At 42.0% G+C, this 18457-nt stretch overlaps 2 protein-coding genes across 2 annotated transcripts; one reads left to right on the top strand and one right to left on the bottom strand.

The window, feature by feature from the left end:
• Positions 1-6778: 6778 nt before the first annotated feature.
• snrpc (small nuclear ribonucleoprotein polypeptide C) lies at positions 6779-8101 on the bottom strand. Its single transcript, XM_070898458.1, has one exon. It carries the CDS (start codon positions 8015-8017, stop codon positions 7532-7534), a length of 486 nt encoding a protein of 161 aa, XP_070754559.1. The 5' UTR covers positions 8018-8101; the 3' UTR covers positions 6779-7531.
• Positions 8102-8390: 289 nt separating this feature from the next.
• Positions 8391-18093, top strand: tmem50a (transmembrane protein 50A). Its single transcript, XM_070899084.1, has 7 exons — positions 8391-8481; positions 12720-12819; positions 13753-13865; positions 15676-15743; positions 16526-16618; positions 17758-17818; positions 17951-18093. The coding sequence occupies exons 2-7, from the start codon at positions 12721-12723 to the stop codon at positions 17994-17996; spliced, it is 480 nt and encodes a 159-aa protein (XP_070755185.1). The 5' UTR covers positions 8391-8481; position 12720; the 3' UTR covers positions 17997-18093.
• The last annotated feature ends 364 nt before the right edge of the window (positions 18094-18457 follow it).

The raw sequence follows: 18457 nt of genomic DNA, 5'->3' as shown, positions 1-18457 counted from the left end.
TAACACCATGTCTCAACCAGGTTATCTAGTTTTTACTTGCATCATACAAGCTATGCAAGTCACAAGCCCTATCTCCTGTATCATCTGAACCCAACTAGGGCAGTGGTAGGGATGCTACAAAGTTCTTCAATTATGGAAGAAAACTAAATCCCATTCCCAATCGGTTTCTGGGAAACAGATCAGCCATGATCTTATTGAATGGCAGAGCAAGCACAAAGGGCCAAATGGCCTTCTCCTATTTATTATCAGTAATGATAGGATCCAGCTTGGCTGCTCATGGTTAAATAGTCCAACAATGTCTCGACTCAGAGGATGTTCACTTAGGTGAGGTGCTCAAGACCTATGCTGGTCGGTAAGAGAATAAGTAAACAAAATGTACTACCTTAGTTACAAGAGTGATCATGGAAGAAACATTTTTCTTATTTGCAAAAAGATTAAAATATATTTTGTGCCTTGATGATTTAAAAAAAAAATCAAAGTTACTTTACCTGTTTCAGATCTCACACCATTCCCAAGTTATAGTAATTCTTAAGGAAATGAGCAGCATAAAAAGGCCCATATCAATTAAATTTCTAATTTTCCTTTCCTTCTGTTGCAAAGGGCTTATAGTCTCTTTCTCTACCTACCCAACTTCCCCTGTGGTCCTGGTTAATAAATAACAAGGAATGACAGGTATTATAAACTGGATTTAGATCACTCCACATCAAACAATACTGGCACAAGGTCAATGAAACACCAGGGAAATATTCAACTGCCAACAGCAGCAGAATGAACCACAAGGGTAATCACTAGGGTTAAAGGTCCAGGTTATGAAGAAAGATTAGATAATTTAGGGCTTCTCAGCCTTAGAAAGCCTGGCTAGGATAGATTGGCGAATGATACTTAAGGGGTTGACTGTGGATGGGCAATGGCAGACATTTAGAGACCGCATGGATGAATTACAATTGTACATTCCTGTCTGGCGTAAAAATAAAAAAGGGAAGGTGGCTCAACCATGGCTATCGAGGGAAATCAGGGATAGTATTAAAGCCAAGGAAGTGGCATACAAATTGGCCAGAAATAGCAGCGAACCTGGGGACTGGGAGAAATTTAGAACTCAGCAGAGGAGGACAAAGGGTTTGATTAGGGCAGGGAAAATGGAGTACGAGAAGAAGCTTGCAGGGAACATTAAAGCGGATTGCAAAAGTTTCTATAGGTATGTAAAGAGAAAAAGGTTAGTAAAGACAAACGTAGGTCCCCTGCAGTCAGAATCAGGGGAAGTCATAACGGGGAACAAAGAAATGGCAGACCAATTGAACAAGTACTTTGGTTCAGTATTCACGAAGGAGGACACAAACAACCTTCCGGATATAAAAGGGGTCAGAGGGTCTAGTAAGGAGGAGGAACTGAGGGAAATCTTTATTAGTCGGGAAATTGTGTTGGGGAAATTGATGGGATTGAAGGCCGATAAATCCCCAGGGCCTGATGGACTGCATACCAGAGTACTTAAGGAGGTGGCCTTGGAAATAGCGGATGCATTGACAGTCATTTTCCAACATTCCATTGACTCTGGATCAGTTCCTATCGAGTGGAGAGTAGCCAATGTAACCCCACCTTTTAAAAAAGATGGGAGAGAGAAAACAGGGAATTATAGACCGGTCAGCCTGACCTCAGTAGTGGGTAAAATGATGGAATCAATTATTAAGGATGTCATAGCAGCGCATGTGGAAAATGGTGACATGATAGGTCCAAGTCAGCATGGATTTGTGAAAGGGAAATCATGCTTGACAAATCTTCTGGAATTTTTTGAGGATGTTTCCAGTAAAGTGGACAAAGGAGAACCAGTTGATGTGGTATATTTGGACTTTCAGAAGGCTTTCGACAAGGTCCCACACAAGAGATTAATGTGCAAAGTTAAAGCACATGGGATTGGGGGTAGTGTGCTGACGTGGATTGAGAACTGGTTGTCAGACAGGAAGCAAAGAGTAGGAGTAAATGGGTACTTTTCAGAATGGCAGGCAATGACTAGTGGGGTACCGCAAAGTTCTGTGCTGGGGCCCCAGCTGTTTACATTGTACATTAATGATTTAGACGAGGGGATTAAATGTAGTATCTCCAAATTTGCGGATGACACTAAGTTGGGTGGCAGTGTGAGCTGCGAGGATGCTATGAGGCTGCAGAGTGACTTGGATAGGTTAGGTGAGTGGGCAAATGCATGGCAGATGAAGTATAATGTGGATAAATGTGAGGTTATCCACTTTGGTGGTAAAAACAGAGACAGACTATTATCTGAATGGTGACAGATTAGGAAAAGGGAAGGTGCAACGAGACCTGGGTGTCATGGTACATCAGTCATTGAAGATTGGCATGCAGGTACAGCAGGAAGTTAAGAAAGCAAATAGCATGTTGGCCTTCATAGCGAGGGGATTTGAGTACAGGGGCAGGGAGGTGTTGCTACAGTTGTACAGGGCCTTGGTGAGGCCACACCTGGAGTATTGTGTACAATTTTGGTCTCCTAACTTGAGGAAGGACATTCTTGCTATTGAGGGAGTGCAGCGAAGATTCACCAGACTGATTCCCGGGATGGTGGGACTGACCCATCAAGAAAGACTGGATCAACTGGGCTTGTATTCACTGGAGTTCAGAAGAATGAGAGGGGACCTCATAGAAACGTTTAAAATTCTGACGGGTTTAGACAGGTTAGATGCAGGAAGAATGTTCCCAATGTTGGGGAAGTCCAGAACCAGGGGTCACAGTCTAAGGATAAGGGGTAAGCCATTTAGGACCGAGATGAGGAGACTTCTTCACCCAGAAAGTGGTGAACCTGTGGAATTCTCTGCCACAGAAAGTGGTTGGGGCCAATTCACTAAATATATTCAAAAGGGAGTTAGATGAAGTCCTTACTACTCAGGGGATCAAGGGGTATGGCGAGAAAGCAGGAAGGGGGTACTGAAGTTTCATGTTCAGCCATGAACTCATTGAATGGCCTGCTCCTGCACCTAGTTTCTATGTTGTCTTGGAGAGGTATATGATAAATAGTACCGAAAAAGTAAATCCAGAAAAGTATTTGTAAGAGTGGGTTAAAGGGTACTGGTTCAAATTAGTAAAGGAGGAATTTAGGACAGATATCAGGAAGTTTTTAAAAGAGTGATCAATCCATGGAATGGACTCCTGGATAAGACCAAGAGAGATAGAAACCCTGGAATCCTTTAAGAGCCAAATGGATGCTGCAGTGGGGAGACTTTAGAGCCTTTCTGAATGGAGGATGAACCAAATCATCTTACTTAGCCTTGTGATCAGTGAGTTATACCACACTGTAATCACCTTGTTTACTGTTGCACATGGCCTACCACTTTAAACCAGTTAATGTCCCATAAAAATTACAGGCTAGGTTTAAATCTGTACATGGTCAGCACTTTTAATTTTAAAAATGGAGACAATAAATTTGTTCACTATTGGGAAAGAACACATTTAAAGTTCAATTTTAATTATCGCCTAGGCCTCATTGTGGCAAGGCTTATAAAATCGACTTTGCAATGGTAGCAAATATGCTGGGAGAATTATTAAAAAAAAGTGATTGTCAGAACCCAAGCACTTCAGTGTGGGCCTGATTTCTACTGCGGTTATATACTTTAAAAGATCATAAAAGGAGACCATTTCCATTATGGACAAGCTTACCTCAGTATGAAAGATAGTAGTAGCATGCAGTGTACACAAGACTTCTATTCCCAATGAATAACAGAAACATCGAAAGTAGGTGCAGGAGTAGGCCATTCAGCCCTTCGAGCCTGCACGCACCATCATTCAATATGATCATGGCTGATCATGCAACTTCACTACCCCATTCCTGCTTTCTCTCCGTACCTCTTGATCCCTTTAGCCGTAAGGGCCACATCTAACTCCCTTTTGAATATATCTAACGAACTGGCCTCAACAACTTTCTGTGGTAGAGAATTCACATTTGTACCCAAACATAAATTTGGGATGCAGCCAATTAGCCATGTGAACGATCTTCATTAATGGAGTGTCCACAGGAAAGTACAGTTGGTTGATGATGCAGTAATAGAAGATCATGTTTGATGGTCCAATTATTGCCAATTTGTTATAACCGAGGACTACTTTCATTACTGGGAAAGGATTACATATTTCACAAGGAGCACTCACCTTGTATGATAGAGCATGCAATAGCCATATGTGTAGAGGCAATATTTAAGTCAAGTTTTCTTAGGAGAAATACTTTTTGTTCAAAGTGCCATCCTATTTCATAAAACATATTTGCCTCAATTGAAAAAAGGTAAATTGTTTCTACTATGAGACACTGGCTGCTTGGATGCTTCACGAGAGCAAACGGGAAACATGATTTCAAACCAAGTTGAGGGGTCCTAAAAAACAGACTGGAAATGCAGATTTCCCAGCCAGTAGCCTGGTTTCCAAGGATCAGGAACTCTCAGACCAAATTGAAGAAGCATGCTATTATTTCCTGTACACCCAGCACAGAACACTCCATCCCAGTGACGATATTTGAGGGAGATCCGATGGTCTGTGAGACATTCAGAACATTTTCTTTTTGCCTTAAATCTGCAACCAAGGCCAACATTTATCTAAAGTTGGGAAGTACTTTGAACAGGTCAGTGAATAAGAACACCAATCTTTCAGCCTCACGAGTCTGGGTTCAAATTCAGTACAGACTAATCAAATGAACATCACCCATTATAACAGGTCCAACAATCTGATCCCAGTAGCGAGTGAGTAAAACAAATGAACATAGTACGTTTCACAACCTCAAGACACCCCAAAACACATCACAGCCAATGAAGTAAAAATCTAGTATCAGTAATGGTGACCAAGTTTCAGATGGAGTTGCTCCTATTTTTTTTGGTTTAATTTGGAGTATCTTAGAAATTGCAATTCTCGGCATTTAGTTTGCTCCAGTTCTAGTGAGTTAGTTTCGTTTTTTTCCCCAAAAGGGGGCAATACCAGCCACTTATGCCTGTTTTGCAAGTTTAGGCACCGAAAAGTTACTCCAAACTAACTTAGAATGGACTAATTGTTGACTTTTGTACGCTCAGAAAAACCTTGCGTACACTTTAGAATTAGGCGCAGGTAAGCCAGAGATTTTGTTTTGGGGGGCGGGGGGGGGGTTTAAAGGGAGAAGTTAGGGGATTTTCCAAAGCATTAAACACTTCACTTTTAAAAATAACCATCAATAATAAATGATAAATCAATAAATAAAAAGTTCCCACTTCACCTACCCGTTCGGGAGCACCGAGAGCCCGACCAGGGCTAGGGACTGGTGCTGCAGACTGGAAATTGGCACTCTGTCCGCTCCAGGAGCAAGGGCTAGGAGCTGCATGCTTCAGGCCCCTCCCACACAGCCAGTAGCACACGCACACAGAACCTGGGGGCCAGGAGCTACTGCGCACACACGCGCAGACTCCACTGCACATGTGCGCAGCTGCCGGCACTCTTTTTGGCCCAGGGCTGTAGCTCCGCCTCCCCGCTGTTGTGCTGTGTTGCGCCGATTGCTGAACAGGCCTGCTGCACTCTGAGAATTGCAAGGTAAGTTTTTGGTGCGCCTTTCATTCCACAAAATAGGCAGGCCTCTCAGAGGTGCACTGTTCTAGCGAATATCGGAAACTTGGGCCCATAAAACTACAGGATTGTCGTAAAAACCCATCTGGTTCACTAATGTCCTTTAGGGAAGGAAATCTGCCGTCCTTACCCAGTCTGGCCTATGTGTGACTCCAGACCCACAGCAATGTGGTTGACTCTTAACTGCCCTCTGAAAAGGCTCACCAGCCACTCAGTTGCATAAGGTGGCTCCAAACCAGCTTCTCATGGGGAATTAGGGCAATAAATGCTGACCTCGCCAGTAACGCCTACATTCCGTGAATGAATATTAAAAAAAAAGCACATTTCACAATCTCAAAACACGTCACAGCCAACTGAAGTACTTTGAAGCGTATTCGCTTGTAATGTAGGGAAGTACAGCAGCCAAAACAGCAAAGATACATGACCAGATAATGTTTTGGTGAGATTAGCCAAGGGATACTCCTCTTCAAATATTTCATGGGATCTTTTACAACTCGAGGAGACAAACTCAGTTTATCATCTCATCCAAAAGAACACACCTTAGACAGCAGTATTAAAATGTTAGGTTAAATTATATGCTGAAGTCTCTGAACCCTTGATTTTCTGACTCGAGGAATGAATGCTAACACTGGAGACCTTACTTATTGGAGTGGGAAAATAGCAAATAGCACGCTGGTGCAGAAATGCTGGTTTTATGTCATTGCAGCAAAGGCAGAATGTGGCACTTGTAGTGGAAAGGTTTGAGACAGACACAAGATAGGTTAGAAACATTCTATTCTATATAGCTTCACTTTTGACAGCAGGAGTTACGCAATACTGCTGTGTCTTAAACGCTTTTGGTGGAATAAAACTGTCCTGTCTCATTTCTTTTAATTATATACAATAAGTATGTTAGAATATAGAATATAATCTACATAGGGCAACCCTCATTCTCTTATAAATACACACAAATCAACAGCTCTAGCATAATCACATCCCCAATTAGATAATTTGACAACATTTGTACAAGAAACTAGTCTAAAATTGCACAATAAGCTTCTCTCAAAATGAGATAATCCCATTTACAAATTCCTTCCACTTTTGGGCAATCAACTCACCTATTAATACAGTATCTGAGATGAACAATTATTTCTGTTTCTTTACACCACGTTTCAGGTCCAAAATAACAGCTTCATTTTATTTTTTATAAGACAGCAAAAGAAACCAGGTCTGTCCAAAGTATGAAGTTTATTATAGAGATTTCCACTAAATTAATTGCAAAAGAATGCAACTAAACAAATTGTTACGTTTAATATCAGTGCACTTCCAAGTTAAGTTTTTCAGCTGGTTGGTTCAGTTACTCAAAACCATTATGGAGAAAGAAATAAGAACATCCACATACAATTTAATCCAATATTTTATGACTAAATGCATTTGCACAGTCAAATGGGTCAGCCACAGCCGCGAATCTTTGATTTAGTGGATAAGAAACAAAATTTAGAACTGTATGGGAACTCGAGGATTTCCAACCAGCCATCCTCTTTCCGGCCAAGGAATGGCATGTGGCACAGGAAGACCAGAAATGAATGGACAATTAGAAAGCCAGATTGCCGTTCATCTGCTAAACACATGGGGCATATATATTAAAAAAACAGAAAAATGTTACGCAAGCCGTCTGTTTTCTGCAAAAGCTGTAGAATTCCAGAATCAGTGAAACCCTCGCTCTCAACCGGGCATTTACAAAAGGTGAAAGTTGCACTAATGAAGACTACAATAAATCGCTGGGTTACAAGCCAGAAATGCGCTGGTAATACCCGCAGCGGGCTGGTGGCAATAAAGATGGCGGTGGAGATGCAATGCCGCAATTGACAACAAAAGACGGTTACAAATCTGATCTTCACACGGCGACGCTGCCCTCCGACTGCCTTGGCTTCAGGGGGTACGGGAAAACTGCACTGAATAAACTCCCTCACGGCACTGCTCATCTGCCCGACCGGATCAATCCCGGCCTGGACGGCACCATCATCGGCCGGTGCGGCCCCATCATCGGGCCCGGCATCATGGGCATCGGGCCTCCGATCGGCGGTCTCATCCCGTGGCCCACCAGCATCATCCCGGGCGGCGCCGGGCCCATCATCGGCATCATGGGCGGCCCTCCCATCGGCGGCCCCGGCAAGATGGCGGGGCGCGGCGGCGGCACGCCGACATTGCCCGGCGGCGGAGGGATGGCGGCCCCGGCGGGAGGCGGGCCGGCCGGCGCCGGGAACGGCGCGGTGGGAGGGATTTTACCCTGGCGGAAAGCGGCTGTCGTTTTGTCGATCAGGCTTTGGGCCTGCTCCTCCATCCATTTCTGGTAATAGTCCTTGACGTTCTCTTTGTGCTTACGGCCCTCGCAGTGCGTTTTGCGGACAGACGGGGAGTCGTGTGTGAGGTAAGTATCACAGTAATCGCAGTAATACTTCGGCATTTTGTCGGCGCGGCGCTGCTGCTGTTGGTGGTGTTGTGCACATGCGTCGTAAGGTCACTTGGTCCTTTGTTGAAGGCGTCAATCGTCGTGACGTCACTTGATGGGCCAGGCCATTTGATGGAATAGGCATGCGCGTTGCCACTTCACTGCTGACGCGCAAGCGCCGTAAGGTCACCTGGAGCATTTTTACAGTTTTTTTAAAAGGATTACGTCATTCGACGTGACGTCACGGATCACATGATGATTCATGCCCTAATAGGCATGCGCACTCGCACTTGGCTGCTGAAGCGCATGCGCCGCAAGATCATCAGGCGTCGTTTATATATTTTTTAAAGGATGCGTCATTGGACGTGACGTCAGGAGTCACGTGATATTCCGGGCCTTAATAGGCATGCGCGTTAGGGTTCGCTGCTGAGAGAAGAGCGAGCATTGTTTGTGAGCGTTTTTAATCGGTGGATAAGCAAGTATGGATTGTCTTTAATTTCTCGGTTTTGTTCGTTTTAAGGTTTAACGATTTTATTTCGGATGTTTTCTTTCACGATGTGCAGTCTTCGGGCGTCGTTGCCGTTGTGAATGAAGGTGGACTGGGCGGTTGTTATCTAATTAAAGACATTGTCGCAGCTGTGTGTGGAAGTCTGGGCGCAATGAGCATGCGCACAGCCAGCGCTATTTGCATAGGGAGTGTCGTGTTTTGGAGCACGGGCTTCCAGCCACTCACAACCGAGTGCTAATCCTGCAGGACTATAAATCCCGAGAGCACTGCAAGGCCTACTCACTCACTTTCCCGACTCGTCTCAGTAAAATCCTCTGACTGCTTTGCATCCTCCTAATAATTTAGCTAACATTAATTTATCTAATGGATCATTTTTTCATATAACTGACAAGAAGTTGCCGCTCATGATTTAAGCAAATGGTATTCATTTTTTTTGTTGATTGTATTAATGATTTGGGTTATTTAGTTAACTTAAGATTTGTATGTATTTTACTGTGTTCTGGAATATCTATTCTAAAGTGGAAGGAACTGGTATTTATTTTGAGTGCAGTGACTACCTTTTTAAAATATGCTGGTATGTCTTAATTGTTGTTGCCCCTTCAGTAACACCAAACTGATGAATAATGCTGATATTACTGCATTGAAAGCATTCATTATTACATTTTTATAATTTGAACTAGTTGATTTCCTGTTTGAGCATTGTGCTCTCTAATTTACTATCACGTTTATCTCTAGCCTTTGTCACCACAAACCCAAACCCCTGCCACCAATTCCTTTCTGATCATTGTCTCCAGCTCATTGGTGTCCTATTTAACCCCGAGCGGAGCTTATGATATTCTCTGATTTCATTGCCTGCTCAGCTCACCTGTCACAGAAATCCTGATCCATGCATTTGTCCCCTCCAGATTTGACTTTCAATGCTGTCCTGGCCTCTCATCCTATATTATCTGTAAACTTCAGCTCATCCAAGACTCTGTTGCATGTATTCTACCTGCATCACCACCCCCTTTCTCCCCCCCCCCCCCCCCTGTCCTTGATCACCTACACTGCCTCCCAGTCTTTCAGCAATCTTGCACCACCCCCCCCCCCCCCCCTCCCTCCCCTGCGCTTCATGGTCTTGCCCCTCCCTATTTCTGTATCCTCCTCCAGCCTTACAATGTTTCCCTTCCCTGGGAACCCTTCTGATTCTTTCAGTTTGTGTATTCTGCCTGCGCCCCACCATTGGTGAATGTGCCTTTAGTTGTTTCGGCTCTGGGCTTCACCAAACCTGCTGGCCCCACCTCTGTTTTGCTGCCCTTTTCAAAACTCACATATTTGACCACCCTTGTGATATCTCATAACATAAGAAATAGGAACAGGAGTAGGCCATATGGCCCCTCGAGCCTGTTCTGCCATCAGTATCATGGCTGATCTGATCATGGACTCAGCTCCACTTGGATGAGTTGAGAAATCCCCTGATGTCTTGGCCAACATTCCCCACTTCACATTTTTTGTTTCACTGCCCCACACTGACTGACTGACTGATCAACCCCTACTTTGATGTTTGTTGAATCTTGCTGTGTGTAACTTGGATGCTGACTCTTATTACTGGTGATTGCCTATTTAACAACAGTAACTACACTTCAAAAAGCATTCATTGGCACTTGATGCCCTAAAGATGTGAATAAGGCACTTTCTATGCAAGTTCTTTGTGGGTGAAAAATACTTTCTGATTTCACTTCAAAGATTATGCCCTCTTTGTTCTGGATTCTCCCAACAAAAGAAATAGTTTCTCTGTAACTACCCGATCAAATACTTATCATTTTAGTGGTTCAGTGCCCAAAATTGAACACACTACTCCAGTGGGTGTGACCAAAGCTCTGTACAACTGAAACTTTTAAAAATTCTAATCCACAAGATAAAGACCATCATTTCATTAGCCTCTTTGGATCTGTGCATTGGCTTTGTGATTTGTGTACATAGACACCTAAATCCCTTTATTTCTCCACAGCTCCTAGTGTTTGACCATTATGAAAATATGCTGATTTGTGCTTCTCTGATTCGAAGGGGATGACCTCCCACTTCCCCACACTGAATTTCATCTGCCATAGTTTTGCCCACTTGCTTAATCTGTCAATGTCCCTTTATAACTTCCTCCAATCCACATATCTTGCAACATCTCTTTAATGTCATCTGAAAATTGGATATACAGCGCACTCTCCCTTCATTCAAGTCATTAATATACCTGCATAAGATGAGACCCCAGTACGAATCCCTATGTGATTGCATCTCATCAATCAGAGAATGAACCCGTTATCCCAACTCTGTTTCCTACCTTGCAACCAATTACCAACCCATACTACAAGGTTGCCTCCAATTCCATGTGATATTTTTGCTGATAGTCTCTTGTGTGGAACTGTAACAATTCCTTCTGGAAGTCCATACAGACACTCCTCTAACCATACTAGTAATCTCCTCAAAAATCAACTAGATTAGCCAGACATGATCTAACCTCCACAAATTCATGTTGATTCTGTTTGATCCACTGATACTTATCCAAGTGCACAGTCACTCTGTCTCTGATGATAGATTCTAATAACTCCCCATAATTAATGCTAAACTGACAGGTCTGTAGTTACCTGATTTCTCTCACCATCTCTTGTATAATGGAGTGACATTTGGAATTTTCCAATCCAAAAGCACGATTCCTGAATCTGGAGAGCTTTGGAAAACTGACTAATGCATTTGCAATCTCCTCACCTTTTTTTTTTAATGCCCTGGGACAGAGACCATCAGGTTAATGGAGATTGGATTCGAGGTAGACAAATCATTTTCTCCATTATCATTTTTTAACTTGTATTAAATCCATTAGTTCCTCATCTTGACTTATTTTTAGGTTCACTTGTGCTGCCGGTAACTTGTCCCCTTCCTGCACACTGGAAATGTTTACAAAGTACTCTTTTTTTTTTTAAAAAGGTCTGCCATTTTCTACTCATCCATTATAGTCATGCCTGCATCCAAATTTAATGGGCCCATAATTCTCTTTACCACACTATTTCAATATATTTATGAAATCTTTTGCTGTTAGCTTTGATATACTTAGCAATTTTTTTCATATTCCTTTATGCACCTCTTGCATCTTTTGTGCATCTTTTATGTATACCATTGTTGCTTTTTATAGCTCTCTGTCTGCTCTTCTACTTTTTCCTTGCATTTGTGTAAGCCTTTTTTGATTTCTCTTCCCTCATTTGTTGACCATGGTTGATTTAACTGCACAAGTGGAGTTTTTGGCATTCAGGGTATATACTGGTTTTGTACCATACCAAATACTTAGACTTTTTGCTGTTTATCTATAGGTTTACCCATTAACAGTCCAGTCCAATTTACTGCGGTCAATCTGTGTCTCATCCCTTCAAAGTTTGTTGTACCGGTACTTAAATTTAAAACCTTGGTTTGTGACTCTCTCTTCTCCCTCAAACCTAATTATATTTTGATTAAGCACTTTAGCAAAATTACTTTATCAAGTTAATAGAGTATCTGGGATCCTGGGCTTTATAAGGTGGCATAGAGTACAAAAGCCAGGAGGTTATGCTAAATGTATATAAAACACTAGTTTGTCCCAGCTGGAGTATTGTCCAATTCTGGAAGGCCATGAAGGCTTTGGAGAGGGTACAGAAGAGATTTACTAGAATGTTCCAGGGATGAGGGATGAGGGATACCAGTTATGGGGGGAGATTAGAGAAGCTGGGGTGGTTCTCCTTCGAGCAGAGAAGGCTAAGGGGAGATTTGATCGAGATGTTTAAAATAGTGAGTGAGAGAAACCGTTTCCAGTGGCTGAAGGGTCAATAACCAGAGAGCACAGATTTAAGGTGATTGGCAAAAGAACCAGAGGCGACATGAGGGAAAACTTTCTCGTGCAACGAGCGGTTAGGATTTGGAATGCACTACCCGATAGGGTGATGGATACAGATTCAATAGTAGCTTTTAAAAGGGAATTGGAGAAAAAGTTGAAGGATGAAAAAATTGCAGAGATATGGGGAAAGAGAGGGGGAGGGGGACTAACTGGATTGCTCTTTGAAAGAGCTGTCACAGACTTGATGGGCCGAATGGCCTCCTCCTGTGCTATACTATTCTATGATTCTATGTTTTCCTTAAGACTGAAACTAGGTATGTTTTTTTTTTAAAGTGTAATTTATGTGGCTTTGTCTCAATTTTGTTTTGGGTTTATAGGATGTCGGGATTTTTAGATAACATCAGATGCCCAGAATGTGAATGCATTGACTGGAGTGAGAAACGGAATTCCATTGCATCAATAGCTGCTGGTGTGTTGGTATGTATCTCCTGCCCATTTAGTTTCCTTTTTTAATTATCATTATAGAAGTGATGATTTGGAATAGAGTAGGTACAAGATTTGTATGTAATTGCAGAAGCACTAATACCTGACACTAACCAAGCTCTAGAGCATGTTGCACTCAGAATTCGCCTAGTTAATCCTCCTAACGCTGTTTAAATTATTCTGTTGTGTTCCATGATTGAGTAGCATCATTATCACTGAAGTTACGTACATTATTGTGTTGGTACAGCATCTAAACATTTGAGTGGAGCACTAAATATGAAGTGTGTGCTGAGTTAGTTGAGTCCAGTATGTTGAATATTACTTGAAGCCTAATCACTTCTATACTACATACATAAATAAATCATTTGTTTTTCCCCTTCTCTTCCACCCTCTAAAATGTCGTCCCTCTTTTTCTCTCCTGAAGAATTAACACTTTGCTGATTTGATTGCATAGATACTGGGTATCCTCTGGTACGTCACTCAAGCTAATATTCGTATGTGAGCCTTGAGTGTCAGCAGACTGTTTGACCATGGGATTGTCATAGCCAAGCCTATCTCCTCCTCAACCAAAAACTGTACATAGCTACTACATGTAAAGGTATCTATTATGATCAAGAGCAGGAATCCAGTCTGCTTATCCCAATCTAGGGGACTGGGACTGAGGCAAATTGTAACAGTGCTACTGATGCCTTGGCTTAGAGCAGCTAATGATGCAGCTGTGGGATTGAATCTGGAGTTTCTGTCTGTGTGGGTTTACTCTCTATGGGTGAACTATTTTTGTTGTGCCTTATCTGCTAACTTTGTTTTTCCCCCAAGATATTTTTATTTGTACTTGGGAATTTTCCAATCATGTGAATTAGAGAAAATGAATACTAAATTTTACTTAACCATCCACTTATGGAATTTTGAAGCACTTTGTATCTTTAGTTTTTCACAGGCTGGTGGATAATCATCGATGCTGCTGTGAAGTACCCAGCTATGGAAACATTCAACCATTCCTACCACACCTGTGGAGTTATAGCAACACTTGCATTTCTCATGTAAGTAGAAATTAGATTTATAGTGACATTCCAGTCCTTGAACGTGTTGTCATAGAAACATAGAAAATAGATGCAGGAGTAGACCATTCAGCCCTTCGAGTCTGCACCACTATTCAATGTGATCATTCGCCTCCGTACCCCTTTCCCGCTTTCTCTCCATACCCCTTGATCCCTTTAGCCGTAAGGGCCATAACTAACTCCCTCTTGAATATATCCAATGACTGGCATCAACGAATCTCTGCGGCAGGGAATTCCACAGGTTAACAACTCTCTGAGTGAAGAAGTTTCTCCTCATCTCAGTCCTAAATGGCCTACCCCTTATCCTAAGACCGTGTTCCCTGGTTCTGGACTTCCCCCAACATCGGGAACATTCTTCCTGCATCTAACCTGTCCCGTCCCATCAGAATCTTAGATGTTTCTATGAGATCCCCTCTCATCCTTCTAAACTCCAGTGTATAAAGGCCCAGTTGATCCAGTCTCTCCTCATGTCAGTCCAGCCATCCCTGGAATCAGTCTGGTGAACCTTCGCTGCACTCCCTCAATAGCAAGAACGTCCTTCCTCAGATTAGGAAACCAAAACTGAACACAATATTCCAGGTGAGGCCTCACCAAGGCCCTGTACAACTGCAGTAAGACCTCCCTGCTCCTATACTCAAATTCCCTAGCTATGAAGGCCAACATACCATTTGCCTTCACCACCTGCTGTACCTGTATACCAACTTTCAATGACTGATGAACCATGACACCCAGGTCTCGTTGCACCTTCCCTTTTCCTAATCTGCCACCATTCAGATAATGTTCTGCCTTCGTGTTTTTTGTCATCTCCCAAATCCATACCTATCTTTGTATAACTATGTTTGAATCTCTCCATATCAGGTTTCCGCCCCCAGAACTGCAATGGTTCTAATAGTCACAAATAACATCCTGTGTGACATTGTGCACTCTCCTTCCTCATCCTTTTTGACTATTCTGCAGCCAGTTGACCACACTATCCTCCTCTAATGCCTTGCCTCTCTGTTGTTAGCTGAGTGGCCCTCACTTGGTACCACTCCTCTCACCCAGTCATAGCCAGAGAATCTCCTACAATAGCCTTTCTGTACTGTTTTCCTCGAGTCCCTCAAGGATCTATCCTTGGCCCCTGCCTATTTCTCATCTACATGTTGTCCCTCGGCGACCTCAGTCCGAAGACATAACTTCAGGTTCCTGATGTACACTAACAATGTCCAGCTGTACCTCCCCATCACCTCACTCAAACTCTCCACTGCCTCTTTGTCAAATTGGTTGTCCGACATTCAGTCCTCGATGGGCCGAAACTCCCTTCAATTAAACATTGGAAAAACTGAAGCCATTGTCTGCAGCCCCGGCCACAAAAGCCACCGATTCCATCTCCATCCTTGGCCACTGTCCTGGGCTGAATCGGACTGTTTGAAACCTTGGTGTCCTATCTGACCCTGACTTTAGCATCTATCCTCTGCATCACCAGGACTGCCTACTTCCACCTCTGACATCGTCCATATTTGCCTACTCCCTTCACCCCACCATTGGCAGCTGTGCCTAAGTCCCCTTGCCCCAACAGCACAATTCCACAGGGATGCAGAAGGGCTGCATTTCCTCAGTACTCAGTGATATGCTTGCACAACATGTATGAAACGTGAGTTGCACTTGTATGTAATGTTTTAAAATTATGCACTCGTCTTTCCTAGTCTGCCAAAGGGAAACAGTACTAAATTGTTGACTTGTTTCACATGCATGAATTCTCAATCTTATTCTAATCCTAATGAAGCACGACTTGCAATGTCGTTTTTTTTAGGATAAATGCTGTTTCAAATGGACAGGTCCGTGGAGATGGCTATAGTGAAGGTTGTATGGGCCAGACAGGTATTTCTTTTAATTCTGATCAATAACATAAGGTGAAGTCTACTATCTGTATGAGGCTGATTCTGGTTAAATTCTGTTCTAATTCTGTTTTTTCTGGGCCTTTTGCCATTTTGTTTCTATTCTGATTGTATGGGTTACGATTCCCTTTAATCAAACTCTGTCTGAATCATTTGTTTCAAAACTGCTTTAACATACGCAGTTTACAAACAGACAAATGAGAATCTAAATACATAAATAACATTCATCAACTTTTAAATTTATATAAAAAATATCAATGTTTTTCTTCCCCACTTTTGTAACCAATGAAGAGTGTGCTGCATCTGTACCCTGTCCATCTTTATTTGAAATTTGAGTTCTGCCACCTAATGGAGGACATGCTTGTGGATCTGCTCACCTTTGTAGCAGCCAGAGGGCAATGTGTCTCAGTTATGCATTTGCTTATCCACTAGTTTGCCTAACTGGCTCCGGAAAGTCATTATATCTGCAACCTGTTCTTCCATTGAAAACACTTTGCTTGTCCTTTCGTCATAGTTGAAAGGTACTGTGTGGCAAGTATGATTGATAAAAGAGCTTGTCACAATGTTATATAACTCGTGTTGTTTATGACTTTATTAATAGAGAATCCTGTCTATAACGCCCATCTGGTTGTACCATACTTTTTGAAAGATTCCTGAAGACTGCATTATTAAAAAGTTGCTGCTGTATATTTTAATTAAATTTGGACCATTTGCTCTCAGTATATTGTATGTTGTATACCCCCATGAGTAGTGATTATTTTACAGGTGCTCGAATCTGGCTGTTCATTGGTTTTATGTTGGCGTTTGGCTCTCTCATTGCATCCATGTGGATCCTGTTTGGAGGTTATGTTGTGCCACGTAAGTGATTGCAAGTAATTCCTCTAATCTGCTGTTTGAAAACTCACTTATTGAGTCCCATGCCTGACTGATACTGAAACACAGATAATTAGGTGTGATTTATTGCTCGCTTTTGTCGAGTCATTGGGTCACTTCTCTGTCAATGCCTCCTAAAGATTAAAAAGAAAGTAAGAGCACATAGATTGATCACGAGTTGTTTGTAATCACAGAGAACTGTGGCTAATTAATTTTTGTTTTTTTTCATACATTTTGGGGTTAAACCTCAGGCTGAGTTAAGATTGGACTTTGTATCGGTGTATGTACTTGCTGAATACTGCACAGTTCAGCAATACCTGCATGATTTTTTTTAATTGCACTTGGTGGCTGGGGGTGGAGAAACAGTAGTTACAGTACATTACAGGGATTTGAAATTGTATATCCTGTTCCCAAAAAATTGATTTTTTTTCCAGTCAGTGCAAGAAAAAAATCTTCACCGTTGTCATGTTCATCACCCAATCTAGTTGAGCTGCAATTTTGACTGAGTGCAAAGCCACTAATGATTTCTCTTGCCTGTCTTCATGGTAACTTTTTGAAGAGGGGGAAACATGATTTTTACCCAAACTCAGTCTTGGTATGCAGATGAATTCTAGAGTTCCTTGCAGTCCCAAATACACAGTTTATCACTCCAGTAGAGGTAGCTTTTCTTGTGTATTTGAACAAGTGTCATCTTGGCTCAGTGTCTTGCCCAACATTTCTTCTTCAACCATCACCACCAAAGTGGATTAACTGATCTCATTTGTAGGACCTTTGTTGTAAACGTTTGCCTACACAACAGGGACTTAATTTCTGAAGTAATTTGTGTGCTTCAAGTGCTTTGGGACATCATGAGGATGTGAAAAGTGTTGTCAATGCAAATCCTTTTCTTTAAAGTTGCCACCATCCATAACACAAACATTTAACGCCAAATAAATCTACTAAAGCATCTGTTGGGATATCAGTGTCTACGTATCAATGACTTGGAAAAATATCCCTCCGTTTTGAACGCAATTGTGTCTATTCAAGTTGTAGGCGCTATATAAATGCAAGTTTTTGTTGGTTCTGTGTTTCAGTATTTTTTTCAGCTAATAAAAATGATTTTTGATTTTCTTTTCCTTCTTTAGAAAGGTCTGATGTTTACCCTGGTATAGCGGTCTTCTTCCAAAATGCATTTATCTTCTTTGGGTAAGTATATTTGCAGTCGTGTAAAGTCTACACAAGGTCTATTTCTAAAACTTTTAAACACTAATTCTAAGCAACTAAAATACAAAATCTTTTTCTTAATCTTTTGCTCATGAAATGTCTCATTTCTTGCAGGGGCCTGGTGTTCAAGTTTGGACGTACAGAAGATCTGTGGCAGTAAATATCCAGGCATTGCAGTGTATTAACTATATTCTGTATTTTATTTCTCATACAACCTGTATCTCGCTATATTTGTAACTTTTTTGCTGTTCAATTTACATGCTGCCATTACACTACAAACTTTCCTTGAGTTTGTCACTCATATCTGACTTTGTAATATTGATATCTGGCTTGTTTTTAAAGGGGCATTGACAGGATGAGTGACAATAATAATAATAATAATAATAATAATAATGTAGAACAGATTAAACTGTAACAGTAGCCGAATTCAAAATGGTGGAGGATTGCAGATGAAACGGAGCATGATTTAAAAAAAAAATGGATGGGAATATCCTGGCAAGGCGTAATTGGTACGTTTGTCACAAGTCACCCTGCGTTTCACACCGAACCTCCCAACGTGAGCTTATTCCATAATTCCTGGGAAACTAATTTGCATATGGCGCAACAAACCTGCTGTTCCAT

The sequence above is a fragment of the Pristiophorus japonicus genome, chromosome 14, assembly GCF_044704955.1.
Source record: "Pristiophorus japonicus isolate sPriJap1 chromosome 14, sPriJap1.hap1, whole genome shotgun sequence".
NCBI lineage: Eukaryota > Metazoa > Chordata > Chondrichthyes > Pristiophoridae > Pristiophorus > Pristiophorus japonicus.
This window is presented reverse-complemented; position numbering and strand designations above follow the sequence as displayed.

Bases quoted from the DNA above. Each gene is read 5' to 3' on its own strand.
- snrpc (XM_070898458.1), bottom strand. From the start codon at position 8,017: ATGCCGAAGTATTACTGCGATTACTGTGATACTTACCTCACACACGAC.
- tmem50a (XM_070899084.1), top strand. From the start codon at position 12,721: ATGTCGGGATTTTTAGATAACATCAGATGCCCAGAATGTGAATGCATT. The intron at 12,820-13,752 runs GTATGTATCTCC...TTGTATCTTTAG, and splicing joins CAATAGCTGCTGGTGTGTTG to TTTTTCACAGGCTGGTGGAT. The intron at 15,744-16,525 runs GTATTTCTTTTA...ATTATTTTACAG, and splicing joins AGGTTGTATGGGCCAGACAG to GTGCTCGAATCTGGCTGTTC.